This window comes from Mirounga leonina, unplaced genomic scaffold (assembly GCF_011800145.1).
Source record: "Mirounga leonina isolate KUSES-001 unplaced genomic scaffold, KU_Mleo_1.0 Mir_173, whole genome shotgun sequence".
In the NCBI taxonomy this organism is placed as follows: Eukaryota; Metazoa; Chordata; class Mammalia; order Carnivora; family Phocidae; genus Mirounga; species Mirounga leonina.
Window position 1 is genome coordinate 58894947 of NW_023270447.1, and position 17525 is coordinate 58912471.

At 55.6% G+C, this 17525-nt stretch overlaps 4 protein-coding genes across 15 annotated transcripts in view; 2 read left to right on the forward strand and 2 right to left on the reverse strand.

Moving 5' to 3' along the window:
* The window catches only part of TESK2 (testis associated actin remodelling kinase 2), a 149004-nt gene extending 147230 nt beyond the window's left edge, over positions 1–1774 (forward strand). For all 3 annotated transcript variants that reach the window (XM_035018704.1, XM_035018702.1, XM_035018703.1), the window contains one exon: positions 97–1774. In XM_035018704.1, the coding sequence (XP_034874595.1) occupies positions 97–821 (725 nt within the window). In that variant the 3' untranslated portion in view covers positions 822–1774. The remainder of the gene's footprint in view (positions 1–96) is intronic.
* On the reverse strand, positions 1689–5268 carry TOE1 (target of EGR1, exonuclease). 2 transcript variants are annotated; one of them, XM_035018715.1, is made up of 8 exons: positions 5098–5268; positions 4202–4344; positions 4074–4114; positions 3844–3940; positions 3559–3717; positions 3033–3292; positions 2677–2836; positions 1689–2593 (listed from the first exon to the last, which is right to left on the reverse strand). In XM_035018715.1, the coding sequence occupies exons 1-8, from the start codon at positions 5147–5149 to the stop codon at positions 1973–1975; spliced, it is 1533 nt and encodes a 510-aa protein (XP_034874606.1). In that variant the 5' UTR covers positions 5150–5268; the 3' UTR covers positions 1689–1972. The 2 variants fall into 2 exon arrangements, with proteins under 2 accessions (XP_034874606.1, XP_034874607.1); XM_035018716.1 differs by having other exon boundaries at positions 4948–5140.
* On the forward strand, positions 5109–12790 carry MUTYH (mutY DNA glycosylase). Of its 9 annotated transcripts, none has more exons than XM_035018705.1 (17): positions 5338–5418; positions 7977–8071; positions 8199–8277; positions 8400–8520; positions 9079–9227; positions 9316–9355; positions 9477–9550; positions 9687–9728; positions 9805–9876; positions 9974–10087; positions 10173–10270; positions 10349–10493; positions 10571–10634; positions 10768–10959; positions 11063–11436; positions 11832–11873; positions 12603–12790. In XM_035018705.1, the coding sequence occupies exons 3-17, from the start codon at positions 8263–8265 to the stop codon at positions 12723–12725; spliced, it is 1665 nt and encodes a 554-aa protein (XP_034874596.1). In that variant the 5' UTR covers positions 5338–5418; positions 7977–8071; positions 8199–8262; the 3' UTR covers positions 12726–12790. The 9 variants fall into 9 exon arrangements, with proteins under 9 accessions (XP_034874601.1, XP_034874600.1, XP_034874598.1 ...); XM_035018712.1 differs by having other exon boundaries at positions 5340–5418; positions 7977–8277; positions 11063–11199; positions 11284–11436; XM_035018707.1 differs by having other exon boundaries at positions 5336–5418; positions 7977–8277; positions 9316–9550; positions 11063–11199; positions 11284–11436.
* On the reverse strand, positions 12776–17258 carry HPDL (4-hydroxyphenylpyruvate dioxygenase like). Its single transcript, XM_035018717.1, has one exon. It carries the CDS (start codon positions 14664–14666, stop codon positions 13551–13553), a length of 1116 nt encoding a protein of 371 aa, XP_034874608.1. The 5' UTR covers positions 14667–17258; the 3' UTR covers positions 12776–13550.
* Positions 17259–17525: the final 267 nt, after the last annotated feature.

Sequence of the window (17525 nt, forward strand, 5' to 3'; positions counted from 1 at the left end):
TGTTTTCTCATTGGTGAAATGGTTTGTGTCACAAGGTGCCACTTCTGTTTGTTATGACTAGTGGGAGTAACCCTGATTTGACTCATTGTTTTTTAGGACTCTTGGAAAAAGGACCTGGGGTGAAGCGACTGAGCTTACTGGATGACAAGATCCCTCCCAAGTCCCCACGCCCAAGACGCACTATCTGGTTGTCTCGAAGCCAGTCAGACATCTTCTCCCGTAAGCCCCCACGTACAGTGAATGTCTTGGACCCGTACTACCGGCCACAACGAGGTGGTGCTGCCTGCACCCCCAAAATCAACCCTTTCAGTGCTCGCCAGGACCTCAAGGGTGGCAAGATCAAGTTCTTTGACCTGCCCAGCAAGTCTGTCATCTCCCTGGTATTTGACTTGGATGCACCAGGGCCCGGAACTCTGCCTGTGGCGGACTGGCAGGAGCCCCTGGTCCCACCTGCTCGCCGGTGGCGTTCTTTGCCTGGTTCACCAGAGTTCTTGCATCGAGAGGCCTGTCCATTTGTGGGCCGAGAAGAATCACTATCTGATGGGCCCCCACCACGCCTCAGTAGTCTCAAGTACAGAGTGAGAGAGATCCCGCCATTCCGAGCATCTGCCCTCCCAGCTGCTCCGGCCCATGAAGCCATGGACTGCTCCAGTCTCCAAGAAGAAAATGGTTTTGGGCCCAGGCCCCAGGGGGCCAGTCCGTGCCTTGCAGGTGCCTCTGAGGAAATGGAGGTAGAAGAAGAAAGGCCAAGAGGCTTGGCTCCAGTCCCTTTCTCTGTCTCAGGCATAGGCCTGAAAAGCCAGGGCAAACAGGATGGGTGAGAGGGGTTAGTCCCCAGCTCCCTTGGGGGTGGACCTTCCTTTGAAGCCGCAGGGCCCCCTTGGTGCACAGCCTTGACTCCTCCCTGCGGCCTGTAGAGCAGGCAGGCCAGGCCAGGCCAGGGTCAGTCTGGGGGCTCCAAGTGCCCAATGGCTGTGCGTGAGAGGGGAGGCAGCAACGAAAGCCCTTCCTAGTTAGGGCCAACAGCTGATACGAAGCTTCTGAAATCCAGCAAGGAGCTCTGGCTCCCATCCGGCTCCCAGTGCACTTGCCCAGACAGGACCAGAGGACTCCTAGTTCTAGTTTGAGCTGGCAGGCAGCTAATACCCCAGGTTCTTCTCCCACCCCAGGTCTACCTTTCGCCCTTTCCTGGGTCATACAAGCTACTGGATGGAACCTGGAGCTCACCAGGAAGCCATAAAAGGCATGGCTATTTCTCAGACCTTAAGACCGGGGAGCTTCTTGCCAGGATGTCTAAGACACTTGAATAATTGCTGTTTGCACTTACTGCATGGTCAGACCACATCACTACATTTCTATGCAAGGGGATGGTGAGGCAGCGTGGTGGTCATGGCTCTTAGCTAACCTATTCAAAAATCTTTTCCAGTTGATTAATCTATTTTCATATTTATGAAGGAATCTTAATGTTCTGCCCCATAAAACTTTCAGCCTTGTGGTTGGGAGTGGGGCTGGTTTTGTAGGCCTCAGGGCCTGCTCTATGTATTTGTCAACATGTGATACACTCAGTTGGTTAAATGGTTTATACATGGACTGATTTTCTTCCCTTCCTGCTATGGCTGGAGCTGTGGGAACAGTCTGTCCTTACAGAGCCGCGATAAGAAATAACCAAAGATGAAGCTGGTCAAATATTTTCATAACTTGTTTCTGTTGATTTTTTGGTAATACTTTTTCCCAGACACTTTCAGATTTAAAAATAAAGTCTATGTTACAGGTGCTGGTCAGCTTCCTTATGTGTACCCTTGTTCCTCAGCCTTCAGGGTAAAGGAGAAGGTCCAGGCCAAGACTGCCCCCACCCCCACCCCCCAATTCTGTAGAAGGTGGGAGTAGGACATTCACAGGCTAGAGGGACCCAGACACCTCTGTTCCATTCTCAGTCCTCTCCCTGGGCCTTGCGTGCTAGGCGGAAGTTGGGTCAGCTGCTGCCCCAAGCCAGCTTCATCTTCTGGTTGTGGGCTTTGGAGGATCGGGAGAACTGGCTCTTGGCCACTGTGAGGGGCACAGCTTTGCCACTCAGGTATACCTTGTTGTGGCATTCAGGTAGCCAGGGCCCAGAGCTACAGAGCTGGGGTCCTTGGCTCACACCCACATAGGCCATCACGTAGCCTGTCATAAAGGCATCAAAACCAGCCCGATGCAGTCCATCCCCAGGCACTGGGTGAGGACCGGCTTGATTCCCTGGCACTTCTGAGGCAGCCATATCAGCTGTTTCTGGCCCTGCTGCTTTAAGCCCCAGCTCCAAGTCATTTTTGTGACCTTGCTCCAAGCCAGGCTGGCTCCTAGTCTCATCCTTAGCCACCTCCTGCTCAACTTCTTCAGCCTGGAGGCCATCCCCGCAGACCTGCTTCACGGGAGGACAATCCTCATTTTCCTCAGAGGTCTGTTTCCCAGGCAGGCCCAACAAAGCCCTCCGCCGTTTGTCCCTACGTCGCCGCCGTCGCCGCTTGTCCACCACCACAGCCTCATCGGTGTCAATGATAAGATCGATATCATGGGACCGAGGACACTGTGGTCCCAGGGGACACCAACCGTACGCCTAGAGGTAGGAAAGAGGCTTAGAGAGGGGGTTCCAGGCATCAGGAACCTGCCCTCCCCCAAGAAATGGGCAGGTGCTCTCACCGAAAAGTTGTCACAGACGCTGGTGGAATGAGGACGGTGGGTTGCAGGGGGCATGCAGCAGCGGTAGTCAATATGGGCCCTCATGCTAGATGGATAGCTGCAGAACTCCAGGGTCAGGTGCGGGCCGCCCGCTGCCTGCTGCTTCCCATTTTCCCGCTCGCTGAAACAGCGGACGAGGGTGTTGGTCCATAGCTTATATACTCCATGGGAACAGGGTTTTTTGTCAGTTCTGCTTACTGCTGAGTCCTCAGCACTTAACACAGTGCCTGGCACATGGCAGGCACTCAATAAATACCTCAAGTAAATGAAATAGGCTTATACCAGGCCCCACCCCTAAGCCTTAACCAGTTGCTCACCATTTCCGGAAAGCATATTCTAGGTAGGAGGCCACGAAGCGCACATGAAACTCAGCAGCATATTTGGTGTCATAAATGCCAGCTGGGAACATTTCACATAGGTCAGCAGTGAAGGTTCCCAAGCTCTCGGGCAGGTGTGCATAGAAATTCTGGTACAGGAACACCAAGTCTATAAGACCATTGTGTAGTACCAGGGGCCGGCGGGCCCGGATTAGTTCCAGGAACAGGGTCCTCACTGACTGGCTCTGACTCTCATCGCCCTGGGTGGAAAGAAAGGGATCATTGGGAAGGACAGTCCCGTAGTGAGCCTCTCTTGCAGGACACTTACCGCCGGTGCCCCTATCTGGAAAGCTCTCGCTCCCTGCCTTCCCAATGCTAGTCTTCTGTGGATCAGGCTGGTTTCCCCAGCCCTATCCCTAGTGATTTCCCATCCTCCCTAAGAAGCAGATCCTCCCCCCCCTGCACCCAGCCTCGGTTAGGAAGAAATGAAGTCACAGAAGGGGCAGTCTCAAGGCTGGAGACCTACCTTGTCATTGCCCTTGTGGTACGGGATACCCTGAGCATACTGCCGGTTGAAGTTGAAGCCATGCTGCACCAAGAACTGCACAGACTTTGGTTCTATCACATACTCTTCCATGCACAGCAGGGTCAGATTGAACACCTGAGCCAGGTAGGAGTGTTCACCCTGAGAGAGAAAGGATCTGCTCCCTTGGGATTTGGGATAGAAACACCTTACACCCGATGTTCTCCAGGATCTCTACCCCCCTCCCCGCAGCCACAGACCAGAGATAGGAAGGAGACCAGTACCTACCTTGTCTAGCTGCTGCTTGAAGCAGGCAAGGCCCAGGGAGAGAACAGAACGGGTCCTGGCCGCATGACACACGGACTTGTAACGTTCCTCGATGCACCTTGGGGTTGGGTTTAGGGGGTGGCTGTGGCTGGGAGTTAGCCCTCAAACCACCCAGGACTGTGACTTCTACTCCAGGGATGAGGTCTGCCCCTCCTGCCAAGGCTGGCACTAAGATCAGGGCTTATACTTACTGGTTCAGCAAACTCTTCCTGTCCCCAAGCCCACTCAGTTCCTGGGAGTGTGTAAAGGGAGTTCTGTGTTAGGTTCCCAGCACCAGCCCTTTCATAACTATCTGCCCTCCCCATCCCCCAGCCCTCACCGTGTCCACAGCTACGAAGCTAGCGGTCTTTATGGCCAGCAGGAGGGACGGCCACATCTCCTTGAAGTTGTCACTCTGCACATCCACCACGGGCACCTGGACTACTAGCTCTTCCTCAGATTTTGTGCTTTTGCTGACACCACCTGAGGGTAAGGAGAGCGATGGATGGTAATGCTGAGGCAGAGGCCCAGGGGAAGAGATTCCAAGGTAGGCCATGGCTGAGGGTGGAATGTTGGGGGGCAGTTTCCATTAAGGCAAGAAATAGCATGTCTCTCCTGCAAGCCTTTGTATCACACGTGCTCTACGCACAGTGCTTGGAGTGAACAGTGCCCTGAATTTGGGAAGAGAAAGCTGGCGTCTTCCAGTAGTTTATGTGAGACTTTGGGAAAATTACTTCTCCCCTCAGCATCACAAACTTTAGAGGAGGAAGGCTGGACTAGACGATCTGTGAGGTTCCTTCTTCCCACATCCCGCAGGAAATCCTTCTCAGGGCTTGAGGAATGCGACTCTTTTAATACCCCCAAAGCTCCATAGTACTGTTCCCACGGGGCCCCAGGAGCTAACCAGCACGCCCCAGGGCCTCATAAATAATTCCTCACACCCAAGCTCCCAACACGTTCCACTTCTTCGGACCCGCGCCACTTAAAAGAACCACCAGCTCTAGACTACACCTCCCGACACGCCCCTATACCCGCCCGGACTGCTCCCAACACGCCGGGCTTCTGCGCCCGAGCCGCGGTGCCCACCGGGATTTGTAGTCTCCTCGTGGCTGGTTCAGAAGGAATGAGCTAGTCCTCTGAACGTTGAGATCAGTTTCTAGAGCCGAGAGCCCGAGGCCTTCCCCCGCTGCGGAGCGCACAGGCTTTTAAGGCGGGAAGCCCTGAGAAGCCACTCACCGTCAGGGGCCGCTGGGGCTGAGGCTGCGCCATCGCCATTGTCGGCGGCCATGACACGGCGGGCCCCTCGCCTGAGTAGTCGGTGGGTTCGCCGGGCTTCCGCTTCTTCTCTCCGCGCGGCTCCGGCGATCGGGGACGGGGCGGGGCCTCGCCCTCCGAGTCGCCGAGTCGCGGACGGGTCGGACTTCCGTTCACACCTCCCGGGTCTAGCGCGGAGGAGGCGGCCGGGCGCGCGCGGGGACCTATTGGCGGGCGCCGTGCGGGTCGGAGCCACGCCCCCTGGAGTGCGTCGGGAGCCGGGCGCGGGAGACCGAGCGGGAGGTAATTCCTTCTCCGCGTTCTGCGGGCGGGAACGTGGGCGGCCGCTTCACGCGGTCTTCATCCACGCGGCCCCGGGGTGGGGGTGGGGGTCCCCAGCGGAGGTGACGCCACCCCGGCCAGCGTGAAGCGCGTCTAGGAGTTACGCACAGACAGGGCAGTGTAGGGGAAAGAAGGATCTTCTGGGTTCAGGCACATTCACAGGCAGGATGGAGACCTCACTTCCAGGAAGTGAAAAGGCGGGGAGAGGGACTCGAGAGAGGCTGCCAGAGGGGTTAGAGTCACCGACTGGCGGGGAAGCCTTTACAATAATCCAGGCAGGAGGGGTGGTTGACCTCGAGGGTGATTGCTCTTGACTTCTGATACCGTGAGAGACATGCCCTTACCGGAGGCCAGTTCTTTTTCAGGGACTCCGGTTCCCATCCTCTCGACCCACCAAGGAGTCTCAACCCCTTCTCCTTGATTATTCACTGTTTCTAGTTCGTCTTCAACCTTTCTCTGTCCAATGAGTCTTTTTCATCATTATTCTGGATCGTTTGGATTTCTCCCATTCTAAAGAAAGAAAACCTCTTACTATCTCTTCTCTCATCCGGTTTTAATTAATTTAACAGTGCTTGTTGTATGCAACTTATCTGGCACTGTGCTCAGCTCTGGGGACTCAAGAGTCAACAAAAAAGACTCAGTCTTTGCTCATGGAGTTCTGTAGTCAAGTCGGGGAAGTGGACACTGATCAAAGAAACATAAATAAATGTGAAATTACAATTAGTATAAGAGGAAAATGGAGAATTACACAAGAGGGTGAGACTGGGGGAGGGGGGCTGATTTGGACATTTAAGTCAAGACCTGAAAGAATGAATAACTGTTAGGTGAAGCACAGGATAAGAGCTGTACAAACTGTACAGCTGTACAAGAAAAGGATTGGGTGAGATGTCAAGGCCAACAGGCTGGAGCATAGTGAGTGAGGGGATGAGGCAGGTGGGGATCTTTGGAGCCTACAAAACTATATTAAGAGGATTGGGTTCTCAGAGCAATGGATGTGAGAGCCAAATTCCTCCAGTGGCTTACAAGGTACTTAGTGATCCTTATGCTCCCTACCTTCTTTACCTCTTTGACCTCATCTACTACTCATCCTTTCTTGGTGCATTCTAACCACATTGGCTTCCTTATTATTCTGCAGACACACCAGGCACCTTTCTTAGGGCCATTGCACTAGCTCCTTTTTAGGATGCCTTTGGCTAATTCCTTCAGTTGCCTTAAATCATTGGTCAAATATCACTTTAATAAGGCCCACCTTGACCATGTGCTTTAAAATTGCAACATTCCAGGTGGCTCATTTGGTGAAGCGTCTGCCTTCGGCTCACATCATGATCCCAAGGTCCTGGGATCAAGCCCCACAAGGGGCTCTCTATTCAGTGGGGAGCCTACTTCTCCCTCTCCTGCTGCTGCTCCTCCTGCTTGTGCTCTCTCTCTGTCAAATAAATAAATAAATAAAATCTTTAAAAAAAAATAAAATCGCAACATTCCACCATCACCACTCCTTATCCCCTTCACCAACTCTACTTTTTCTCTTTATGTTACTATTTATCACTTAACATTCTATATAATTTAATTATTATTGTTTGCCCCCCCCCCCACGTTAGAATATAAGCTTCATGATGACAGGAACCTTTGGTATTTTATTTACTGAAGTATTCCATGTACTTGAAACTGCTTGGCACATAGGCACTACATAAATATTTAGTGAGTGAATTAGTAGGAAGCCACTGAAGGTTTTAAGTAAGAAAATAACATGATCATGTTTTAAAAGACTGCTTTACTCTTTGGAGAATAGATGGTAGAGTGAATTATGGAGTTAGGGAGTTTGGTCAAAGAGGGTTGGCTATGAAGGGAAGGAGAGTGGGTTGTGTAAAAGGGATTAAGGAGCAGGAACTTGAGCTCAGCCAATTTGGGAGAGACCATTGTTCTATATCACAAGGGGAAGGAGAAGGAGAATGCAGATAAGTGCAGAGTGCAGTAAACTTGTGCATTCACTTTTTTTCTCTGAAGGAGGAAACAAGCTCTTTTGATGCAAATGAGGTGATGAAGTCAGGTTTTAAGGAAAGGGGTTGAACCAGGGGCTCAGCAGGGACTGTGGTGTAGCACAGCACAAGAGTGCAGTCTCTGGAGGCAGGCCTTTTGGGTTTGGGTGGACAAGTTGCTTCACCTCTGCAAGCCTCAACTTCCTCCTAACTAAAATGGAGGTGATACTAGCAGATACCTAATGGAGTTGTCTGGAGACTGAGTTAGAAATTGGTATAACACTTAGTACAGAGCCTGGCATATAATAAGCCCTCACTAACGTTTTAGTTGTTTGAGAAAAGGGCACCAAGAGAACAGTAGGGAGCAGTGAAGATCAACTAGATATATTTCGCATTACCAATGGGCAGCCAGCTTTGGTTTACCAGATCAAGAAAAGATTAGGAATAAAAATAGCACATCCGCTCCCACCACCACCCCAGCTTGCCGTCTGCTCTCAGGCAAATCTTTTCCCATCTCTGATCCTTGGTTTCTCCTTTCTGTAGGATGGAGGTTTGGACTCCATGACGGCTCAAGGCTGTTTCATGTGCTGCATCTCTACCAGATAAACTTCCTACCTGCCCTGTGCTTCTAGACACACGTAATGAATCCCTGTCCACACATACAAAGTGACAGTGAGCATCCAGGATACACAGGTGTATCCAGCTCAGCCCTGGCCTCTTCTTTTGTGGGTCTCCAAAATTATGCTAATGTTGGTCTCTCTGAAGTCACTTGCAGAAGTTCAGCCCCACTGGTCATACCTCAGTGCCACAGCCAGCCAGGGGCAAACCCATGAGCATCTGGAGGGTGAGGAAAGCTAGATTCTCTATAATGAGGACTGTAGAGAAGGAGGTGGCTATCTATATCTGTTGTGGGGCCCCAAGATTCAGCCTCATGGTGACTGACTACTTTGGGCCTTTCTCTTCTAGGCCATCATGAAGAAGCCACGAACAGCTGTGAGGAGTTGTCAGAGGAAGCGGGCACCTTGCCAGGAGGGAAGGGAGAAGCGTGTCCTCAGCGGCCGCCAGGTCAAGCCTTCTACCCCCAATGGTAAGGAGCGCGGTCCTAGTCAAAGATGAAGGTGTTGGATTCAGTGGCCATGAAAGGGAGGGAGATTCGGGGTGGGAAGGGAATGTGGTATGTGTCAGGGCCTTAAGGGACTAATTAAGGGTCTCATTCTGACTTTGCCCTGTAACTTTGGGACAATTGCTCTGAGTGGCTGCTTTCTTACCATGAAATGGAGCGATTGTCTGTGCATTTCCTTCCTCCTGTGGCTTTCATGGGATCGAATGAGTCTATGAGCCTGAAAATGTTTTCTAAATGGGAAAGCACTGCATACGTATACATTATGCTTGGCTGAAACTGTTGGGTTTTCATTGTGACCCAGAGTCAAAGGAGGTAGCGGTACCACCCTGGCCAAGTTAAGGCCAGAAATCTGGCTCAGGTTACACAGAGCTAGAGAATTCTGGTCTGACTCCAGGTCCAAAGCTTAAACCAGGGGTTGGGGGTGGGGGCGCCCTCAGGGGGAGCAGCCAGGCTGCAGTGCCCCAGGTACCTGGTGCATAGCCTGTGCAGGGACGAAGCCTGAGTTTCCTGCGGCCCCCTCAGGCTTGGCCGGGCGGCAGGAGGAGGTGTTGTTGCAGGCCTCTCTCTCCCCGTACCATCTCTTCAGAGACCCAGCTGACGTCAGAGTCTTTCGGGAGAACCTACTGAGCTGGTACGACCGAGAGAAGCGGGACCTACCCTGGAGAAGGCGGGTAAGCAGGCGAGGGCCAGGGACAGTGGGTGGGAGGTCAGTGCCCAGCTGTCTCCATACTGACTCCTTACCTGGGATTGCTTTGGCAGGCAGAGGGTGAGGTGGATCTGGACAGGCGGGCATACGCTGGTGAGTGCATGTCTTGGGAGCAGGGCTGCTTTGCCTCGACGCCCACTGGTCTGGGGTCTAGGGGCTGTGTGCTGGGAGCAGGGCAGCTCGGAGTGCCCTCATGCCAACCCCTCTCCCCCAGTGTGGGTCTCAGAGGTCATGCTGCAGCAGACCCAGGTTGCCACGGTGATCGACTATTACACCCGATGGATGCAGGTGACTTCAGGGAAGGAAGGGGAGGGTCATGAGCCAGACCCCAGAGAGAGTTTAGCCTTTGGGGTGGGGTAAAGAAGGCTTCCTCCACCTCCCTTGATCTTGATCTTACTTCTTTTTGATTGCCTTCGAGCTATAGAAGTGGCCAACGCTACAGGACCTGGCCAGTGCTTCCCTGGAGGTAAGAGTCGCCCAGGGGTAGAGGGAAATGGGGACAACTGAGGACTGACCACTGATCTCTCTGATCTCACCCACAGGAGGTGAACCAGCTCTGGGCGGGCCTGGGCTACTACTCTCGAGGCCGGCGGCTGCAGGAGGGAGCCCGGAAGGTAAGGGGGTTACAGGGGGTGACAGGTAAGGGGGTGAGCCCCAGGGCCTCAGGTGTCTCATAACCTAGAGCCTCACCCCTCCCCCCACCCCAATCAGGTGGTAGAGGAGCTAGGGGGCCACATGCCACGGACAGCAGAGACCCTGCAGCAGCTCCTGCCTGGCGTGGGGCGGTACACAGCTGGAGCCATTGCTTCCATTGCCTTCGGACAGGTGAGCCCTTAGCCCACCCCCGCTCGGTGTGTGCCCACCCTCCTTCCTCCCGGAGCCGGCTGACTCGTGCATTCCTCTGTGCCAGGCAACCGGTGTGGTAGACGGGAATGTAGTGCGGGTGTTGTGCCGAGTCCGAGCCATTGGTGCGGATCCCAGGAGTGCCCTCGTCTCCCAGCTTCTCTGGTAGGGTCTTGGGGTCCTGGGGAGACTGGCAAGGGGGTCTCCAAAGTGTCTTTGGCTCATAGCCACGTTCCCTTGTAGGAGCTTAGCCCAGCAGCTGGTGGACCCGGCGCGGCCCGGGGACTGGAACCAAGCGGCCATGGAGCTGGGGGCCACAGTGTGCACCCCGCAGCACCCGCGCTGCAGCCGGTGCCCTGTGCAGAGCCTGTGCCGGGCACAGCAGAGGGTGAGCCATCTGCGGGAGGGGCAGGCAGGGGTCCTAGACGGTGACCCCTGGCGCCTGACGTCTGCCTCGCGCCTCAGGTGGAGCGGGAACAGCTCTTGGGCTCCCGGGGCCCACCGGGCAGCCCCGACGTGGAGGAGTGTGGTGAGCGCCAGCCCCAGCCCCAGCCCCGCAGCGCGCCGCATGGCACTTTATCCTACGCTGAGTAAGACCCTGCAGAGCTGGGCCACGGCCTGCTGCCTGGGCCTGAGCGGCGCTGCGGGATCTCTCTTCCCAGCTCCCTGCGCTGGGCCCTGCAGGCTGTGCGCGCCTCCCACGGAGCCCTGGGACCCGACCCGGGGAGTGACCAACTTCCCCAGAAAGGCCGGCCGCAGGCCCCCCAGGGAGGAGTGCTCTGCCACCTGTGTTCTGGAGCAGCCCGGGGCCCTCGGGGGTCCTCGGGTCCTGCTGGTGCAGAGGCCCAGTTCAGGTACCTAGATCGTCGGAGCGGAGGGCGGTGGCAGGAGCAACAAGGGGGAAGCGGAGAGGTCGGCAGCTCAGGCCTGGCCACACCTGGCTGTCCTCTCTCTCAGGGCTGCTGGCAGGACTGTGGCAGTTCCCAGCTGTGACCGCAGAGCCCTCGGGGCCACAGCAGCGGGAGGCCCTGCTGCGGGAGCTGCAGAGCTGGGCTGGGCCCCTCCCAGCGCCCCGCCTCCGGCACCTCGGGCAGGTGTGTGAGCCTCGGGCGGGGCAGGGGTGTGGCTTTTGTGGGCACATCCCTGGGCCTGTTTCAGCCCCTTGGCCCTCCCTCCAGGTGGTCCACACTTTCTCTCACATCAAGCTGACCTATCAAGTATACGGTCTGGCCCTGGAAGGGCAGACCCCGGTGACCGTCGCGCCGCCTGGCGCTCGCTGGCTGACCCGCGAGGAGTTTCACACTGCAGCTGTCTCCACTGCTATGAAAAAGGCACTGCCTGTGTTGTCTTTGTTGTACTTTTTGGGGGTTCCTGTATGTTCTACGTGAACCTATTACCAGGAGAAAACAAAAGCGTATTTTTTTTTTAAAGATTTTATTTATTCATTTGACAGAGACACAGCGAGAGGGAACACAAGCAGGGGGAGTGGGAGAGGGAGAAGCAGGCTTCCCGAGGAGCAGGGAGCCCGATGCGGGGCTCGATCCCAGGACCCTGGCATCATGACCTGAGCCAAAGGCTGACACTTGACGACTGAGCCACCCAGGCGCCCCACAACAAAAGCATATTTTAAACAGATGTGTGGGGGCATGAAGTTGAGAGACCACAGGGGTTTGGCTCTTTGGGGGAAGGTGCCAGCCCTGCGCTCTCCCCTTTTTTCCTTGGCCAGGTGTTCCGTGTGTACGAGGGCCAACAGCCAGGGACTCGCAAGGTGAGTCTCTTGGCCCTCCCCCAGCCATCTTTCCTCAGGCCCAAATCCCCGGGTTTTCAGTGAGTTAAATGACACATGCTTGGGTGAACATTATCCACTCCACACTTGGCCATGGGGAGAGGAATAATAGTTCTTCCCTGGACACCTTATAGCTTGGAGGCCAGGGTGGTGAGGGAATAAGAACAAATGGTGGAGACAGTAGGGCCCCAGGTGTGCAAAATGCTTATACTCGGTTTTGTGGCTTATGAGGTGGAGAGCTTCCAGTTCTGTCTGGGAGGCAAGGATCAGGAAGGGCCGCTTAGAAGCAGCAGCTGGTAATCTGTGTGGAAGAACCGAACCATTACCTCCAGGTTTGGGAGGGGAGTCCGCAGTAGGAATGTTCTTCCCTGGGCCCAAGAGTCCTGTGGGCAATGCTGGCATAATGTGGCCAACTTCATAATGCAGCGTGTGAGGAGCTAGGCGCGTTTGATCAGCAGGGCCCGCGCAGGCCAGTCAGGGCCATGAACACCAGGCCGCTAAAGCATTTTGGGTGGAGACAGGAGCCTGATTTGTATCTTAGGAAGACTACCTTGGGCTGCCATGTTGACCGAAGACGTAGATACTGGAGACGGGTTGGAAGCTTTACGACATTCAGACTAGAACCTGAGCTGTATTAGTGGAGTGGAGAGGGGGCGGAAGGAGAGGACTCTGCTGCCCCCTTAGTGCCTCCTTTCTTTGGCTTCTGCACAGGGTCCCAAAAGATGCCCGGTGTCCACTCCATCCAGCCGGAAAAAGCCCAGCCCGGGCCAACAACTCCTGGATAGTTTCTTTCGGCCTCCGGATGCATCCAGCCTCAAGAGTACTGCCCAGTGACACCTCTGGAAGCCCCCACTTCCTGAGAATCCAGTTTTTTAATAAAGTGCTTATTTTTATAGTCATTTTGGAGACTTTCCACCCCCTCCCTCGCCCACTCGTTCTTCCTCTCGGAGGGACCCAGAAAGTGGTAAAGTCCTGTTTGGTGCTGACTTCCACTGCCTGAGCTCCCATCCAGCCCCGGGCAAATGGCGGTGGGTGTTCTCTCCAGAGTGATCTGTCCTCCCACAACCCCGAGGAGAGAGGGAGAAAGCAGCTGCAGAGGGCCCCTGCCTGTGGCTGACACCCAACACCCTTGGTCCAGATCTCTGGTTGGCTCTGACTATAGAGCAGTGGTATTGTCCTAGAGCAGGTGGCTGGGCTCAGCCCTGACCCAACCCCTCCCCACCTGCAGTGGCTGTTCCCTAGGGAGAGGGGAAATGGGAGGATTTGTTCTTAGAATTCCTACCTCAAATACTAAATTTATTTCTCTATTGTTTCATACGTAGTGAAACAATACAGCAAATCAAGGGGTTAACAATAAAATTGGATAGGGTGGAGAGAAATGGGATCAGAGAAGGTCACAAAGATGGTTCAAAAGTATTGGGAAGTTCTATTTCCTAATTATGTAATTCCTTTTTCTTTGTATCTTGCATATATATTAGTTATAGAAGACATAAGAACAGTTCATAGTTCAAAACAAAATCCCACCTCTTTGGGTCCCAGTGAGAGCTTCAAGTTCTGGTAGGCACCGAAGAGATGGTGCCCCTGGGGACAAAGCACCCCAAGCCTCTGCAGGTGTTTCTCAGTTCCAGCTGGCCCGGTGCTCCCCAGCCCCAGCCTTCCTCAGGCTTCCCGGTCCCTGGCGGCTTGCTCCTGCACCGACTGCCATAGGGCCCGGATGTTGCCCCAGCCAAAGCCTGTGGCCCCCTGCCTCTGAATCAGCTCCAGGAAGAAGGTGTCCTCTGGAAAGAGAGACTTGGTGAAGACCTGAAGCAGAAACTTGCCTTCATCACCGTCCAGCAGGATCCCCTGTCGGGCCAGCAGGCTAGGCTGATGCCCAGCAGCTAGGATCTGCCTCTCCTTGCCCGGCTGCTGGTAGTATGCCTCAGGAGGAGCCAGGAGCCGGCCCCCAGCCACTGCTACCCCCTCACTGGCTTCTACGATGTTCGGCGTGTAGAGCCCCACGTGCTGCAGTCCTGGTCCCCTGTGCCGGGCCAGGAACTGCTCCACCTGGTCCTGTCCACTAGAAGCCCCTGGCAGGGTCTCAGCCAGCACGAGGGTGGGGACGGCACTGCCTGGGGGGGTCTGCAGGGCGGTGAGCTTCAGTCCCCCTCGCCCAGATCCTGCTGTCACCTCGAGGCCTATCTCCGGATCCTCACCTGGACTCAGTGGCAGGTGGCGAAAGTCTAGACAGTCGTGGAACCAGCGCATCAGTGTGGGGGAGCTGCCAGGGGTGCAGGCCAGGGTCAGGTGGTCCACGTGGCTGACCCAGCCCGGGCTGGCTGCAGAGGCCACAGGCTGGAATCCCGGGAGGAAAGGCCCTCGGAAGCCGGCACGCTCCAGGAGTGTCAGGCTGAGGTTGCCGGCGGGCGAGCTGACCACAGCGTAGGTGGCTGTGCCGTGCGTATCCTTCACGCTAACCGGGGGCACCGGCACGCTGCAGCCCCGCGCAACCAACGCCCGGGCGGCGGCGCCCGCGTCCGCCACGTCGAAGCACAGGTTCGTGGCGCTGGGCACAGCATGACGTGGGTCCAGGCCGTACAGCGGCTCCCGCGGCCCTGCGCCCTCGTTCACCAAAAAGACCGCGTCGCCGCTGCGCAGGGCCAACTGCCGCCAGCCTTCTGCTTCCCGCACCGCCAAGGGCTGGAATCCGAAGACACGCTGCAGATCCTGGGTGAGGGGCTGCCCCGCGGGCACGTGGAAGGCAATGTGGCACAGACGACGGGCGTGCACGGCCATGGCGGTCCGGATGGGGACCCTGGCTTGTCCTTCCCCTAGCGCCGCTCACCTGTCTTTTCAGGACTCCCGGACTCTCCGTCCCAGGTTTGTCGTCGGAAGCCTGTGGAGTCCGTTGCCCACAGAGCGCGTTCCTCGCTCTTTTCCGAGAAGAAGTCACGGACCGACCCCCGTGGGGCTCGCGGTTCTCCCGGCCACACCCTCTCCAGCCCGGAGGTGCGTGGCGAGGCCCCTCCCCCACCCCGGTCTGCGCTGCGGGTGGTGAAAACCACGTGGAGCCAGAGCTAGGGTGGAGCCGGAGGGAGGGGGCGGCGCCAGTGACCGCGGCTCACACTCTCCCCCTCCCACCCAGCCGCTGTCGCCAAGGGTACGGCGGGGACGCAGGACTGCCCTTTCCCAGAGCCTCTGGATGGGCCATGCCTCCCCCGCCACACACCCACCGCCCACGGAGATCACAGTAGCGGCCTTCACTGGGTGCCAGGCTTTCTCTCGTCCCCTAAACTGAGCTGGGGGAGGAGCCAGGATTCCTAACCCCCTACCCCCGGCCCCGCCCCAAGCACGGAATTTCTTACCAATGTCATGTTCTAGCTTAAAAATTCTAGAGAATTTTGCCTTTGACTCGTAATGTTCCTTTAAAACTTTAAAAAATATTAAAATGTCTTAAGTTACAGATTTTCTTTCCTCCCCAAATTGGTCCAGAGAAACTGATGTTATAGGAAGATAGGTTATTTGCACGGCTCCTACAAACCTCTCTCCTTTCTCTCTGCCAGTCTCTCAAGTGCACCTATCTCTTTCTTCATCCCCACTTCTCTCTCAACAATCTTTTGCCCCCTTGTCCCAAGCAAGATTTGGAGAAAAAACTGGTGGCTCGGGACCGGAAAGAAGCAGCTGCATTCGTGTCCTTTCCCCCCTTCCTGACCCTATAGGACTAGAACTCAAGCCCTCCTTGAAGCTTTCTGGGTGAGTATTGGGCCAGAGGAGCTTTCCAGTGAGATCACTGGATTGAGGAAAGTAAAAGTCTTCTGAGACTTCAGCGGGTGGCTCTTGGAGGCTTTGGGAAGGGCACTTCAAGAAGGGTAAATGGCATAAGCAAAAAGCCCAGTGAGGAATGTGAGCCAAACCCTCAGGAGCAATAGAGCATAAGGTTGGAGACATTTGAGATGGATGCTATGGTTCCAGGCATTGCAAAGGAGATTCCTTTGTCAGGGAATCTGATATAATACCATTCAGTATTACATCATTGGCAAGTTCACTGCCAAGAGGAAGGATGTGATGTAGGGACAGGGCTGTGAAAAAGAGGTCTGGCTGCGTGTTCAGTCTTGCAGCCAGGAAGGCAGTACCCAGAAACTGATCAGCGGTGGTAAAAGGCACTTGGTGCTACTCTGCAGACTAATAAATTGGAGAACATGGGTTCCAAAAGCCAGATAGACCAGGGTTTGAAAACTACCTCCAATATTTAGTAAGCTGTATGATTCGGGGCAAGTTGCTTACCTTCTCTGAGCCTGTTTTCTCCTCTGTAAAAAATGGGAATAATAATAGTACCTAGTTCATAGGGTTGTTGTGATTAAATAAGATGGGTATATGCTTCAGCCTGGCCAGGGGTCCAGGATTTAGCCTGTGAACTAGGGGCCCAGCTATGTGGGCTCAGGGCATACAAAGTGGGTTCGTATGTCACAAGGAGAGGGGCTGCAGGACTCAGAATAACAACTACATTAGGACTCCTCCTCCTAGGAGGCTTGAGCACTGGGAAGGCTCTAGGAAGGCCCTGGCTTTGGTGTGGATTCTGGGGGAAGGGCCCCTGGGAACAGGGCTCTGTGAGGGCTGAGGCAGCATAGGTTATCTTCTGTCCCCACTATCATGGTCAGGGCCCCAGGTGAGCAGCTCTAGTGCCTCCAGGCCTTTGGTCCAGCCAAAGGGGTTTCCACTCAAGGGCCCTATCTATGGACAGAGGAAACAGAAACCGGCCCCCTGACCCATCACTTCCCACCTGCTCCTGAGGGAGAGGGTAGATTTCTAAAGGCCAAGTAGGGGCTGACTTCAAGAAAGGGAGATCATGGTTAGGGCATATTGTCCTGCAAGGGCACTGTGCTTGACCTTGACCCAGAGCGCAGGCTGGACTCTTTAGAGGCCAGCTAGGGGGGTGGGGGTAGAGGTGGTCATTGATGTTGGTCTCCCTCCAAGCCAGACTCCCAATTCCTGCTGCCCTACTGGCATGTGACCAATGTAGGGCCCCTGGCTCCTTACGGTCGGGACCCCTGGGGGAACTTTCGCAAGATGGCGTCCTCCGTGCCTGGCCGCAACTGCCTTCTTGCTGGGGCTAGGGATGCTGAGGGTGGACGATGGAGGGCACGCAGGTCCGAGGGCTGAGGCCATGGCGCTGCAGGAGGCCTCCTGCCACATCTGCCTTCCACAGCGGCCAGGTCAGCGGAGGTGCAGGCGGGGGCTGTGGAGGTCCTGTGCAGGTCCTGAACCTATGGAACCACGTCCCTTCTGTAGCTCTCAGCCTAAGCCCGGGGGCTGGCGGACGTGCACTCCTCTCCTCCAAAACCCTGAGCCCAACCCCTATTCCGCCTCTCCTCGCCCGGCCCGAAATGGCGTTCCTCTCCCGGACCTCGCGCCTCTCAGGCCCCCCCCCTCCCCCCCCCTCCCCCCCCCTCCCCTCCCCTCCTGGGCCAGGTGCGTGATTATCAGCGGCTGTTTTTTGTTTTTTTTTTTAAACATGACCTCTAGGTGTCACCCCTGGCCCCAGCTTAACCCGCCCCTCCCGCGCTCCTTCCCTCTCCCCTTCTCGTGGAGGCGGCTCTGGACGCTCCCGCCTTTCTCGCCCTGCGCCTGCCCGGCCTCCACCTGATTCCGTTTCTC